This window comes from Spermophilus citellus, assembly GCF_964194105.1.
Source record: "Spermophilus citellus genome assembly, chromosome: 6".
In the NCBI taxonomy this organism is placed as follows: Eukaryota; Metazoa; Chordata; class Mammalia; order Rodentia; family Sciuridae; genus Spermophilus; species Spermophilus citellus.
Window position 1 is genome coordinate 14,616,734 of NC_138187.1, and position 14,697 is coordinate 14,631,430.

Here is a 14,697-nt window from a genome sequence, read left to right on the forward strand (position 1 = left end):
TGGGCTAGTCGGGAAGCAGCTGGGTCCTAGTTCTACCACTGACTGACTGTGGAACTCTGTCTATAAAATAGATAATAGCCACCACCTAAGATCATTTCAGGATATATGCATTTTAAATCTATCAAGAGCCTTAGCAAATAAGAGTATTTCAAGCCCCTAAGGGGCATTGATGGTAGCCCTGTAGATAGACTAGGAAAGAAGTGATTGAAATAAAAAATAATTATGAGAGAACTTAAGTCATATGACCAAAAGTCTAGGTAGAAGAATTCCACTGCCTGTGTTTTAATTCTACTTTAGTGGCTCTGATCTGGGGGACACCACCTACCTTTTCCATATCATGGTTTCTGTGGCCATAAAGTAAGCCCTACCATATAGGGCTGCTGTGAAATATCTGGCTCAGCTCTGTGATGATTGTTATCACCACCACCACCACGATCATCATCATCATCTAATTTCTCTCAAGAATAAAATGGCTTTTAGTAGAGAATAAAATGGCTTTTACTTTGTGCTTTGAGATAAATGCCATCAGTTATCCAGCTGACACAGCGAGGCTACCCCTCGGTTTATCCAGTGCTTCTGGGGCATGTCTGTTGGGAGCTCAATGGAGAGGACGTAGTTGGTGGAGTGGCCCGTGGTGGAGAGGGTACCTCTCCGAGCACTTGTTTTGTAGACTGGACACACGTAAATGTTCTGATGCAGAAATGTTGAACTCTCCCCTGGTTTTAGCCAAATGATGGGCAATGGGTCATAAAGGATTTTGGGGAAAGACTCTGCAATCTGCATCCCTATCCTGTCCCAACGGGCACCTTCTAAGTAAAGTCCTTTTATGTAGGCCCCATCTTCTGGGTTCCTCTCCATGGTTGTTTCTTGTGCCGTTACCTGGAAGAGTGGAAAGCTGTGAGTTCCATAACCTGCCATTTTCCTATGTGAGGTAGCAATAAGAACAACCTGGCTGTAATCCCTGCATCTGCCAGGAAGCACACTGAAGGACAACAGGGCTTCTGTGATACTTCTGCCAGCCTTATGGGAGCCAGGTCTGATCCTGGTTAGGCTTGCTGTCCTTGTATATTCTAAGCATAGAGAATGTGCTCAAGGAGGAGTCAGAAGGCCACATTAACTGTAGCTTAGTAACCTTCCACATCCTTTCCCTTTTTGGACATGGATCTATGAAGTGAAGGGTTAGCATCTGACTCAGAGGCAGGCTGGTAAAACAGTTCTGGGATGGGGGTGGATAAATGAATTTATAGTTTTTTGTCAGTTTTTGTGGTGTACAGACTCCCACCATGGTTGGCTTCAGGCTACCAACTAAGCTGGCTCACAGAATCCCTGAGAATGTAGTAACTGGCTCTGGTAAGTTAGTATGAATGAGCTCCAACATACCACTGTTTAGATTAAGAAGTGGTAAACTCAAATTCCTTCAGGTAAACAGAAAATGGTCCAAGTATAGGATAATAGGGAGTGGTGGGGATTACAGTGAACCAGAGAACACAAACTCCATTTAATATTCTAATTTTTTTCATTATGAATGGAATGTTTTCCCCCAGCTTTTTTTTTTTTTTTTTTTTTTTTTTTTTTTTGGTACTGGGGATTGAAGCCAGGACCACTCAACCACTGAGCTACATACAGTCCCAGCCTTTGAGACATGTCTTGCTAAGTTGATGATGCTGGCCTTACACTTGTGATCCTCCTGCATCAGCCTCCCAATTTGCTGAGATTACAGGCCTGCACCACCAAGCCTGGCTTTTTTTCCCCATTTCTAAGGAAGAAAACAGGGTATTAACATTCCCAAGGGTATTAACATTTCTCCAAATAAAGAGTCCACCATGTTGAACAGGCTGCATGGAAGGATGTTTTCATATTTCTTGGCACCATGGTGACAGAAGTTTTCTCAGAAAAGATTCCTTTTTATACACACAGAGACAAAGCCCTGGGAGTCCCCCATTTTGTAGAGAATAGCTTTTGGAGTTACTGTAAGTCATGCTAAGCATTTCATTTGCATCTCAGAGGCATTTGGGCCTTAACACGCCCAATGTTTGGATTTACAAGGAAATTAGGCAATGTTGCTTTCTCTGGCTGGTCGCTTGAGAGGTCCTCACCCAGAGTGCCCTTACCTCAAACTCAAATCCAATGTGGTCAATAGGGATGGTGTATTTCCGGGCATAATTCTGAGAAACACCAGTCAAAAAAGACTGTGTGAAGTAGAATCCAGAAATCCAAAAGACCACAGGGGGCCCCTTGTCAATCCATTCCTGTAAAATCAACAACACATCAAAGATAGTTCCAAGGCAGAGAACAGCAAATGAGTCCCACAAAGAAATATTCTAATTCTCATTTTCCTTAAATTGTCGGTCCTCGGTTTAATTTATATTTTCTCACTTTTGAAACGAAGATACAAAGAAATATGTTGGAAACATATGTTTGTTTTTTTAAAGAAAAGCACAGGTGCAAGCTGCTGTTAGGGACACAATACAGAGTGATGGGGAGCTTAGCGGGGGGTGGGGGGGTATGTGTCTTGTCTGACTAAGCAAAAGTCACTCAGCTCCTGTGACAGTTGCCAGGTATGAACACAGGCATGTTGTTTCAGGTCTTCTGTCTTTTGTAGGACAAACATCTATATATTTTTTTTCTAGCAGTGGAATCTGAACTCAGAGTCTCTCATATGCTACCACAGAGCTACACCCTGCAGCCCCTACGTTTGAGTTCTTACGTGAAAAAATCCAAGTTCACATGCTAACTCAAAAATTTTAAATGACCAGGTAGCCAAAACAAGTGTATCCATTAGCCAAATCTGTCCCATGAGCCACCAGTTGATGATATTTATTCTAGTCCCTGTTCCTGCTTCCAGATCTGGAAAGAACATTTCTGGATGCTCAGCCTGGGGTATTGCATGGCTGCCTGCCCTACTCCCCTACCTCTGAGCTGCTATTTCAGAATGTCCTGTCCACCTGAACAAGCATGCCAGGTACCCAGTTACTCTGACTCCCAGGTACCTGAAAGAAGGCCAGGCGGGCCAGCAAGTCAGCCACGTAGCCCCCCAAGGGCTTCAGTGATGGGTAGGACTTGGCAGCCCACATGGCTGGCACTTTACCCACGAGCATGCTATTAAATACTTCCTCCAGCTCCGAGGACATCAGGACCTGCCCTTTGATGGCTCGGCCAAGATCAATGAGGCTTCTGCGAACCACTTTGGTCAGTCTGTAAGAACAAAAGATACGGCTGAGCCTGGGTTTCCCGTGGTCCCATTCTAGCCAACTTCACTAATTCCAGCCTTCTTGCCTTTAAAAAGTCAATGAGCATACAATCCTTAATTGATGGAAAAAAATAGACCCCCATGACCTCACCACCTAAAGATAACTTCAATATACATCTTTTAAGATTTTTTTTCTATATAATCACAAATCATTTTTAATGGGTTCCTCCCATATCACCTTGTTTTTTTTTGGGGGGGGGCTACTGGGGATTGAACTCAGGGGTACTCAACCATTGAGCCCCATCCCCAGCCCTATTTTGTATTTTATTTAGAGACAGGGTCTCATTGAGTTGCTTAGGGCCTCACTTTTTGCTGGGCCTGGTTTTGAACTTGAGATCTTCCTGCCTCCGCCTCCTGAGCTGCTGGGATTACAGGCATGCACCACCATGTCCAGCCTCATATCACCTTTTTGTAATCTTTTCTTAGAGAAATCTTTTCAATTCAGTAAAAAATAAGAGACCTAAATTGTCCTTTCTTTTGACTACAAAGTGTTCCATTTTATTTATTCCCCTATCATTATTATTTCTAGACTATTGTCATTGTAAACAACATTGCAAGGAAAATCCCCACATATCCATCTTGTGCAAAATTCTAATTATTTTCTTAGTAAAAGAATTTTGGGGTCAATGGGTACATGCAGTTTCAGGGCTTTAGATCCTCAGTGCCAACGTCGTTTTCTTTATAGATTATGAGGTACACACTTGAGAAAAAGCAAGTGAAGGGCAATCTGCAAATACCAAATCACCTGCCTCTCTTTCTGGTCTCTGTGTTCTGAGGCTCAGCCCAACCCACTGGAAATTCAGCTGAGGATGCCAAAGAATCCACCATTGGAAGGTACCTGTCATGTTCAAAGATTCATCCAATCTCAACCCAATGGGCAAAAGAATGATCAAATGTCAAAAAGGGCCTTTTGGCTGTGCGGCCACTGAGCATTATGTTAGGAGGAATCAAAGGTTCAGACACTTGGTGCTTGGGTAGGCTGAGGGGTCAAGGAGCACAACTACCACCTGATGGGTCACACCACGGATCACTGTATTCTTCAAGGCCTATTCTAATAACTGTGAACTCTGCCAGTTTAGAAGTTTTAGTGCTTAAGAACACTTGTACCAGAAGACAAGATAATGGCCCCCTGGGCTGGAAGCTGATCTGTCACCTCATAGTTTGGATTTCCCATGCCACTGGGAGAGCAGGCAAAAACAGGTAGTGAGGTGGGATGGTAGAGTATTGCTGAAGGTGAAGACTGCTGTGACCCTGTCCTCTTGCACACAATGGCCAGTGGTAAAGTCTGGTGATGGCCCCTGCAATCACCAAGAACCAGCTCCAGTGGCCTTAGAGGAGAATGGGTAGTTGCAGAGGAGGGAAGCCATCAGACCTGATTGGGCCAACGAAGACTACTGCCTACTGTGCCTAAGCATCTGACTCACAGCAGAAGTGCTGAGCATATTCCTCCTGGGTATATATCCCATACCTTGCTTGGTCCTCTATGTGGCCAACTGCCTATTGACTCTAGAGACTAACCCTAAGATTACAGAACCAGGAAGTTCTCCGATGACATTTCTGCAGGACCCTAGTCCTCTAGAGCCAAGGCTGTCTCTAAAACTGAGCTATGGCCCTGTGAGGCAAAATGGAGATAGCAACACAGAGTGTGGAACAAGAAGGACCTTGGAGGTACAGGTGATGAGTTTTAGCCCATCACTAAAGTTGGTTGAGATTTATATCAAACACTGGCATGTCTGGGCCTCAGTTTCCTTTTATGGCCTACATGGTCTTTGATAACCCTTTTGTTTTGAATGTTTAGAAGTCAAATTGAGATGACTCACTGGGATTTGTACTAGAGTAGCTAGAAGAAAAATGAGATGGGACTAGAAAAGGACAGAGACCCTTGGCCTCATGGCCAGCCCATAATACCCCAACTTTGTAGAAGAGGCAATGGGATTTTACTTACCCTGATTTTGCAATATTGGTTGAGTGCACTGGCTCTGAAATCAGACAACCTGGGTTCAAATTCAGTTCTGACATGGAATGCCTGTGTGATCTTGGGTAAGCTACTTAACCCTTTTGAATTTCAATCTTATGTTACAATGGCCATTAGTAAAGAAGGGCTCCAGTGACCTTATGGGAGACTGAGTAGTAGAGGAGGGTGGCCATCATTGTCAGAATGCACAAGTGAGGGCTACAGACTATCATGCCAAGGTGCATTTTCTCATCTGTAAAATACTGGTACAGGATTAGTAACTGCACATTCCAAAGATTGTGTGTGACTTGAATGGGGACCACACATAGTGCTTGGAACCATGTCAGGCACCAGGGGCTCAAAAACATAGCTCTGATGATTGCTTTTACTATTAGCTTGTGCTTGGTTTCAGTTTGAACTTGACTATAGATGTCATATGAATGAGTGGGAGAGAATAAATGGGAGTGATTTAACCCTAGGCCAAAGCACACTGGGGATGGTCCTATGGGTGGGGCAACCATGTTTATATAGCAGCCCCTTATTGAGTGTCAATCTTGGCTGTTGCTCATTAGATCCTACTTCATGCTCCAACTCCCAGGATCCGACAAGACCCTCTGACCCACCTGTTGAATCTGATGAGCTCCTGCCTCAGGACAGTGTTCATGGATTCCTCATAGACCACAGGGTACAACTTCACCACCTCTTCCAGGTCAAAGTCTTTGGGAAGCTTGGAGAGTATGTCCTGGGCCAGTTCCTCAACCACTTCCTTAAAGTGCAGAGAACAGAGGTGTGAATGAGAAATAAGATCTGCTGACTGTGGCTTTATCAGCTTAAAATTGACGTAATGAGCATTTTTCCTTTTTAAATATATTCTATCCAACCTTCCTGGAAACTCCCCTTTAGAAACCAATTCTGCCTTTGGGGATAAGGTGGGCACTCATTATCCCATTAGACTTGGGATGATACACACCACGCCTTTGCCTAAAAAGTGAAAATGCTGAACCATGAGCTGTTTGTTCTCATACCTCGAGTAAGGGCCTGAGGACGAGGCAGGGAATTCCTGCTCAGCCAGGTCACCTCCCACAACAATGAACACTCAAAAAACACCCTCGTCTTCAAGGTCACCCCTGGGTGAGAATTTCCCACAGCACTCTCAGCCAGCTCCTAAGGACCAGCTGGTGCAGATGGACTGTTTCTCAATCCCAGTGACACTTGGGAAGGCAGAAAGTCATTACTCAGCATTGAGAAACAAAAGCCCAGGGCTTAGCCAAGTAGGGAAGGGGAGAGGCTTGGAAAACCAAAGAGAAGTTAAAGCCTGGATGTGGAAGAGCTGCAGTTCTGCCATCCCCTGGGTCTGGGAGGCTGGAATGTGACTTCTTTCCCTCTTCTTACTACAGGGACTCACCACCTCTATGTTGGGCCACATCAACAAGGCTGGTTTGCCCTCATGCCAATGACCACTTATGGCACCACAAACCCCATCACAAAACCCAATGAGTGAGGTTCCCAGCTGAGAGGGGCTGAACATGTGGCAGTTTGGAAGGCAGAGAAGGGAAGGGCAGAGTGGGAGAGAAAGAGAATGGAGGTGGCTCCAGTTCTGGACCTGGTTCTGTCTCTGATTTTACAAAGGACCTGGAGCCAGACACTTCCTCTCTCAGGGTTCACTTACAGAGTGGGTGAGTACTTCACAAAGTACCCAGAATGATTTTAGGTGTGTCCACGACATTAAATAATGTTGAATTACATGATTATAAAAATCACTCCCTTTTCAAATTTTAATCATCTTTCCCTTTTCATTCCTCTCAAGTAGAAAGCCTTGGATTGGTGCTAATTTAGCAATTCAGGAACTCTTGCTCATCTTCCCTGTTTTAAGGAGAAGTCAGAAAGGGCTCAGCTCCAGGGCTTTGGGCATCCATAGCATCTGGGAAGAACTTAATTGTCGAGCTTCCATACCTACCTTCCTCCCTTTCCCCTTCCCCCGCCCCTTCCCTTCTTCTCCTCCTCCTCCTCCTCCTCTTCTCTCCTCTCCCTTCCTTCCATAACTTTAAAGAAATTATACTAGGTTTCCACTCATGGTTCTGATGTACAGTTTTTCAAATAAATGTTTTTAAGCAAAAGAAAATTAGGTTTAAAATATTACATAAACTGTGGATAGGTGATACATAGATACAGAAAAAAAATCATGAAGGTTATATAGGAATAGTTGACGTTTTGGAAAACCTGATCCTCTTTCAGCTCTGTATTTAAGGATCCTCCACAGTAAGAGCAGAGCACACCCTCTCCCTCAGGGGTCTGCCAGGTCCCTCTTTTTATGTCTTCTTGGTCAACAGCCTGGGAGACTGAATCACGTCTCCTCCTGAGCAGTTACCTGAGGGGACTTTCCACTCCCTCCTGACTGTCTAGGGAGGGTCAACAGCACCCCTTGAAAGAGCTGATTGGTTTCCTGATTGTCCTTGGTGATGTCCGCGTTATCATGGAGGCCAAATACTTCTGGGTAGGCTGTGATGGGGAGGGTCCTGATATAGTTGATGTAGGACTGGAAAAGAAATCTTGAGTTGACAAAAACACAGTCTCATGAATGACTCAGGGCTTGGCTGGGCCAACTGGAACAGGAGTCTCACTGTGTCAGGAATTTGCCCCCCAACCCAAGGCTGGGGAAATACATCATAAGCTCTTCTTCATACAGTTTTCTGGTACAAGTATGAAAGCACATGGGCAAAGAAGAGCTTCCCTCCAAACCCCAAATTCCTCTCTGTTCCCCATGTAGTCCTGATTTTAAAGTTATAGAGCACAGGCTTCAGAGCCTAGTTATAGCTCACACTAACTGTGCAACTGTAGTCCATTATCTGAATCCCAAATTTCCTTATTTGTAAATGGGAAGACAACTGGTTATAAAGGAAGGCAGCTTGGGCATATGACAGGCAATTGATAGAAGTACTCCTCTTCATCCTTCATCCAGATATCTTGTTCTCATCTTACCTATTTCATTCTCCTGTCCCCACCCTTTACCACCTTATGAACCTTGTTTATAAGCAGCAATTAACAGCAGGTTCACAACCAAAGCTTCATCTTCTCATCCTTCTCTTCCCCTCACCAAAGTATGGCAGACGGATGCCATACTTTGAAGGACCTTGTCTACCAAATACCTAGCATTTGTTAAACAGTGACAATATCTTTCTTGAAAGTATCTGGAATATTGGAAACAGCTTATGGATCCAAGTAAGGAAGCCCAAGGCCACCGCTGTTGCATGGTCATAATATGGAGACTACTGAGTCCCTCTGGGGAAAGAGGTGGGTCATTCTTACCTGGTAGGGGCCATGGGGAGGGATGTAGTAAGTCTTTCCAGGAGCAAGGAAATAATGGTCCTCCTCAACTTCCTTACAGTAGAACGTGGACAGTAGGGACAGCAGGAGACGCCTGTCTTTGTCATCTGTCACTCTACCTCCATAATTACATTCCCCTGGGAAAACCAACAGGTGAAGAAGTTGAGCCCAGGGAAGGTCATCATGAGCTTGGTCATTAAACAGAGGATCTTACTGGCCAAGAAACCCTATTGGAAACAGGGTGGCCCCAAGGACACAGTGCAGCTGATGCCATGTTCAGCTCGGGATGAGAAGGCCCTTTTGGTACTATGGTTGCTACAAAAACAATATTCTCCATATTAAAAATTTCTTAGAAAATAAAGACAAGAATAAAATACAATCAGCAAAAATTCCACCAAAGATAACTATTAATGAGGCATCTTCCAAACTCCGCCCCCCCTACATATCTGTATACATCTATGTGAAAGGCATTACAAAAATTGGGCTTAGTACAAGGAATTTGGAATGAGACAGTCTACATCTCTAGCACATAACAATAGTTTCCTGTTGACAAAAAGTAGAGATAAAAAGAATTAGGTGATTCTTTGGAGGGGACATCAAATCCATTTCACCAACCCCAAGATGCATTTTCTAGCTTGCCTAGATACCATAGTGCTGAAGTATGTGGTGTCACCTGGTATTTGGTAGTTGGGGTTAACAAACCAGGTCAAAAGGAGAAGACATGTATATATGTATGCATACAAGGACACCCTGGAGGGTGGGCTCATTCTCAAGTTCAACTGTTTTAGGAAAAGATAGGTTTGCAGATAGGAAAGAGGCTTCAGATTCTCTTGGCCCTGACTTGGAGGGGTGTAGTGTGTAGATAGTGGGGTCTGGGTGGCTAGTTAAGGGAGATGTGAGGGACAGGAGGAAGCCCATACAGAAGCTGTTTTACCTTAAGCCAACTAATCTAGCTGTCTGCAGCTCTGTTGACGTCTCCAGGCCTACAGCAAGGTCAGTTTGAACATGGCAGCTTGTTTCAGTGCTGAGTAGGTTTACAACACACTTGAACTACAGCAACAAAGGGAGAGTAGTTTTCTTCCTGATGAAATCAGTGTGGCAGTGTTCAAGGGTAACCAGAGTTGTGACACGAGGTCCCACCACCTCTTCCTCATTGTGAATTTTCTTCAGGGGACACCCCTGCAGGATCATTTTATGTTTATGAAGGAATGTTCATTACTTTATATCTACATATCTGTCTTCTTTTTGTAGCAAGAGCAAAAGTTCTGAGAGAGGCCAAGATGGACCTTAGATATCTTCTAAATTGTCCCTGTTGCAGGGATGTATACTAGATTAAGAATGGGTGACTTTGGCCCCTCTGACTTGACCACCTTTCTAGAAAAGACCTGACTCTGGTTGGTGTTGGTGGAGAACTCTAATGATCACTTACATCTGGTTCTTATTTCTAGGTCCTTAAGAGTAGAGTAGGGCCAAGTGATGCATTCTTATACATTTAATTGCCAGTGTGAGCCCTTCAGTGCTATCTCTGTTGAAGTATTTGTCAAGATGGTAGCAATAAAAATCAGTGGAGTATATAAATTACCTATAAGTAGGTAATTATAATGAGTAGAAACCATTGTCGATTTGCACTGGTCATGTAGTGTGGGCAAGAAATTGACCTTTGATGTCTTTGCCTTTGAGCTTTGGGGATTTTTGCCTCAGCCCAAGTGGCCTATCCTGAGTGGCATTATTGGAAGTGGACTACCCTCAAGCTGGCTGGCATAGGCAGGGCAGGTTGGTTTGTACCCTGCATGTGGTCCTCCACTAAGACCGCATTCTAGGACAATAGTGCACTTATTCTATGGTCCGATGGAACTGTTGGTCCATGCCATGCTTTTATGTGGCACAGAATGATGGAAACATGACCAACTTTGAAGAAGTTCTTCTATCAAACTAAGATCTGCTGTATTTGTGCCACTTGTGTCACATGGGGGTTTGTTTTAGGGGACACTGTACTGGTTAAGGTCAGCATGGCCTTCTATGACTGAACATAATCTCATACAGGTTTTTCAAACTCGGCACTAGTAGCATGTTGGATTAGTGAGTTCTGTGTTTGTGGGGAGGGCTGTGCTCTGTGTTGCAGAATGTTTAGCAGCATCCCTGGCCACCACCCAGAAGATGCCAGTAGCACCCTCTCTTTAGTTGTGACAATCAAAACATGTCCAGATGCTGCCAAGTGTCCCTGAGAGGAAAAGCTGACTACAGTTCACAACAACTGCTCTAAAGCCTGTCCCCACTCAGCTGTAAAATGGGGTTACTGATGTGAAGTTTGTAAGATTGTTGTGAATACTCAAAGTGTGTAAAGTGCGTGTCACTGCTTGGGGAAAAACCAGAAAAACTTAACACATGGACCTGAAGGGGAATTGTGTGTGATCTTGAGATGCCCAAGTCTTCCTATAAAGCTGAATTTTGACGTGTAGCCATAGTATTTCACCTCTATTTTATCTCCTATATCTGGGGTTACATTGCATATTCCTTGAAAGTAGCCACCAACTTTTCTTATGCCTCTGCATTATTCTGTATCATATACTAGTATATATTGGGTGCCTAGTAAAAGGTTGCTGAGGCCGAGCAGATTACAAATTACATCTGTAATCCCATTGCTCATGAGGCTGAAGCAGGAGGATCACTAGTTCAAAGCCAGCCTCAGTGGCAGCCAGATGCTAAACATCTCAGTGAGACCCTGTCTCTAAATAAAATATAAAATCAGGCTGGGGATGTAACTCAGTGGTTGAGCACCCCTGAGCTCAATCCCTGGTACTGATGAATGGCTTTAATACAAGCTATCTAGGAGGGTGCCCATCTCAGGACTCCTCTGCAGGAAAAGCTTTCCTTCTTCCCATTCCCCTTTCTTCTGCTGCTTGTCAAATTCCTGCTCATCCCTTGAAACCCAACTCTTAAAACTTTCAGAAAAATTTCCAGGATTACCGCCTCTAGTCCCCTGAGATTTCATCAAATTGGGATGCTTTTCTGCCTTACAAATGTTTTTCTTACAGAACTTATCACTGTATTATCATTAATTTGTTTATAATTTCTACTTTGTAGCTTGTAGATTGGCCATAGAGATTTTTCTGGTTCCTGTTTTTTACTATCGAGAATGATGACCAACATTAGGAAGAGTTCAATGCTGGTCGAATGAATGAATGAATGAGGGAGGGGTTGAATAAGTCAATGGAGACAGGAGCAAAAGGGAAAAAGGGTAAATATGGTTCTGGAGGTTTACAGCAGCAGAGCCCCTCCCACAAATACCTGTCAGGTAGGTCAGAGCTTCAAATGGCACCTCCTTATAGTCATTGAGAAACATCTGGATCTGCCGCATACTAATCCTGAGGTCAGATTCGTTGAATTCATAAGGAATATTCCAACCTGCAAGAGGCAGAGAAGAATTAGAGGCTTCAGTGCTGAGAGCTCTTAATTTCCACTCAGAGACTGAGCCAGTGGAATTAAGCATCATTATGGATCAAGAGCCTTTTCGGCCCTATGAATATCCAGCCCTGGGCCAACTATTAGCCTTGACATTTATTGCCAACGTGGGAGCCATTCTGCCAGAGAAAACATCCATTCTAAAATCAATTTCCTTATGGGTCTCCCTCTTTGTTAAGGAAGATGTTAACATCCTGGGATTTGTGGAATGAGAATTATTCAGCCTGGCTTCGGTAATTCACAGAGCTCCAAAAATAACACCAAAGTGTAACTGAAAGCAGTAGCGATGACTTCACAACAGAATTAAATTGGCTTTGAGATGTCCCTTCCTTGAGCTTCTGGGAGAACTGGATGGTCGACCTTAAAGAAACTGCCACTTGCATTTCCAAGGGTCAATGATAACACCCACTGGGACTAGGCGATGACATAAATGTATGCACAGGGCCTGGTGTATGCCAGCAGGGTGTGGTGGGCCCTGTGCCTAACCAAAGAGTTTAATTTCCTTCTAAAAATTCACATTCAAATTAAAACATAACAAGATAATAAAATTCATGTGCTGGCAAACAAAGCACATTGGGGCAGTTGGTTCTGAGCCAAACTGTTGCATGGATTTCTAGAGGCCTGGCATGGAAAAGAGGTGGTGGGAGAAGGTAATGCCTGACATGAGATGCAAAGGGAGCTTCCTTCACCCTCCACCCTCCCTAGAAGAGTCATGTGCCATGTGGAGCTAACTGGAGCTGGCCAGAGTGCAGGGGTTGAAGAATAGGAAGTGGATGCTCTGAGAAAATCACCATTAGGACAATTTGTCTCCTTATCTAACCCAAAAGGACTGTGGGGAATACCCTGTGGTAGGTCATTTCATGGCTAGTGAATAGAGTCAAAGGCAGGCCATGGATGAGAGAAAGGTAATTCAACTGGAAATTCAACTTGAACACCACAACAAGGGATTTGTATATAGCAGTTTGACAATCTGCTCTAACAAGATTACTTATTAGTTGTAAGTTACACCAAAGGTAGTTTACATTGATAAACACATTTATTAATAGTTTTCAGGAAGAATCATAGAGAAATGTCCCTGGTGAATCCCTGTCTCTCATTGTCATGCACATGTAAAGAAAGCTATCTAAAATGTTATAAGTCACCTGGTGACAACTTCCTGTAGAATGGTCGTTGTGCCTAAGATAGACAAACACAGGCCCAAGTGAAGAGCCTACCTCCTGTTATCACATTACTTCAGTAGGTATCGGCTTCTGATTTGGAGCATGACCTTTTCCCTCACATTGACATTAACGCAGTTATTGGATTGTCAGGTTTAGCAAAAATATAGGACACTGAGTTAAATTTTAATTTCAGATAAATAAAAAATAAGAAAAGAGTATAAATACATCCAAATTATTGCACAGAAGAGACACGGTTTTTCTAGTCATCTGAGTGCAAAGCTGAACACCACCTGTAAGTATACCTTCATCTGCCTGTGACCCTTCCCCCGGGGCAACCCAGATGCACTGCCATGGCTCACCTAGGGGTCCAAAGTTCCTCCTCTCTTGAACGATGGCATGGAAGAAGCAAAGGCCAAACAACAGCTTTTGCCACATGACTGGCTTGGTACAGCTTTGGAAGAATGTGGGGTCTGAGATGGGATCATTGAGGTAGGAGCGCAAAAGGTTGGCCCGAAGCCCTTTTGGGGGCTCGTTGGTCATTTTGATCCCATTCTGGAGAATGCTAACTGGAAACTTCTCTGATGGATAGCTGGTTAACCAGAGTCTGGAAAAACAATGGATTCAACTACTGAGAGCAGTACAATAAGTTATACTGAACAAAAGAGCAAATGATAACAGCTATCATTTATTAGCACCTCTAGATGCCCAGCATATGTGAGAATTTATATGTGTCCTTTGAACCCCTTCAACCCTCAGAGCCACCCAATGAGAGATATTTACCATCCCGTTATCAGTGAGGAAACAGAAGCATGGAGCAGTCAGGTGGTCTTTCAAGGACACACTGCTTAGAAGTAGCTGCTGTGCGCCCGGGACTCTCTGACCCCAAAGCCTCTGCTCTTAAACCCCTTAATTGGACTTTTTTTTTTTTTTTGGTACTGGGGATTGAACTCAGGGGCACTTGACCACCGAGCCACATCTCCAGCCCTATTTTGTATTTTATTTAGAGACAGGGTCTCACTGAGTTGCTTATTAGCACCTTGCCTTTGCTGAGGCTGGCTTAGAATTCATGATGCTCCTGCCTCAGCCTCCCAAGCTGCTGGGATTACAGGCGTGTGCCACCATACCTGGCCTTTACTTGGACTCTTTGAGCATCAGTTTTAGATTAAAGCACTATACAAGGCACCCTCAAATCTACTCTATTACCTGTTTTTGTGTGGCTTTTTTTTTCTTTTCTTTTTTTGTACCAGGGATTGAACTCAGGGGCACTCTGTCACTGAGCCATATCCTCAGTTCTATTTTGTATTTTATTTAGAGACAGGGTCTCACTGAGTTGCTTAGTGCCTTGCTTTTGCTTAGGCTGGCTTTGAATTTGCGATCCTCCTGCCTCAGCCTCCCCAGCTGCTGGGATTACAGGCATGCGCCACTTTGCCTGGCTCTATCACCTGTTTTTGTAAATGAAGTTTCACTGGGACATGGCTAAGCCCCTTCACCTACATCTTGTCTATACCTGCTTTTACCCTACAACTTCAGAGATTTATAGTTGCAGC

General features: G+C 44.0%; 1 protein-coding gene across 1 annotated transcript in view; it reads right to left on the minus strand.

The window, feature by feature from the left end:
* Positions 1-525: 525 nt before the first annotated feature.
* Positions 526-14,697, minus strand: part of DNAH3 (dynein axonemal heavy chain 3) — a gene marked incomplete at both ends in the record, with an annotated part of 147,975 nt that continues 133,803 nt past the window's right edge. The window contains 8 exon segments of the mRNA XM_081298257.1: positions 526-879; positions 2,112-2,249; positions 2,991-3,195; positions 5,828-5,970; positions 7,573-7,740; positions 8,511-8,665; positions 11,817-11,933; positions 13,510-13,754. Of these exon segments, the coding sequence (XP_081154383.1) occupies positions 526-879; positions 2,112-2,249; positions 2,991-3,195; positions 5,828-5,970; positions 7,573-7,740; positions 8,511-8,665; positions 11,817-11,933; positions 13,510-13,754 (1,525 nt within the window).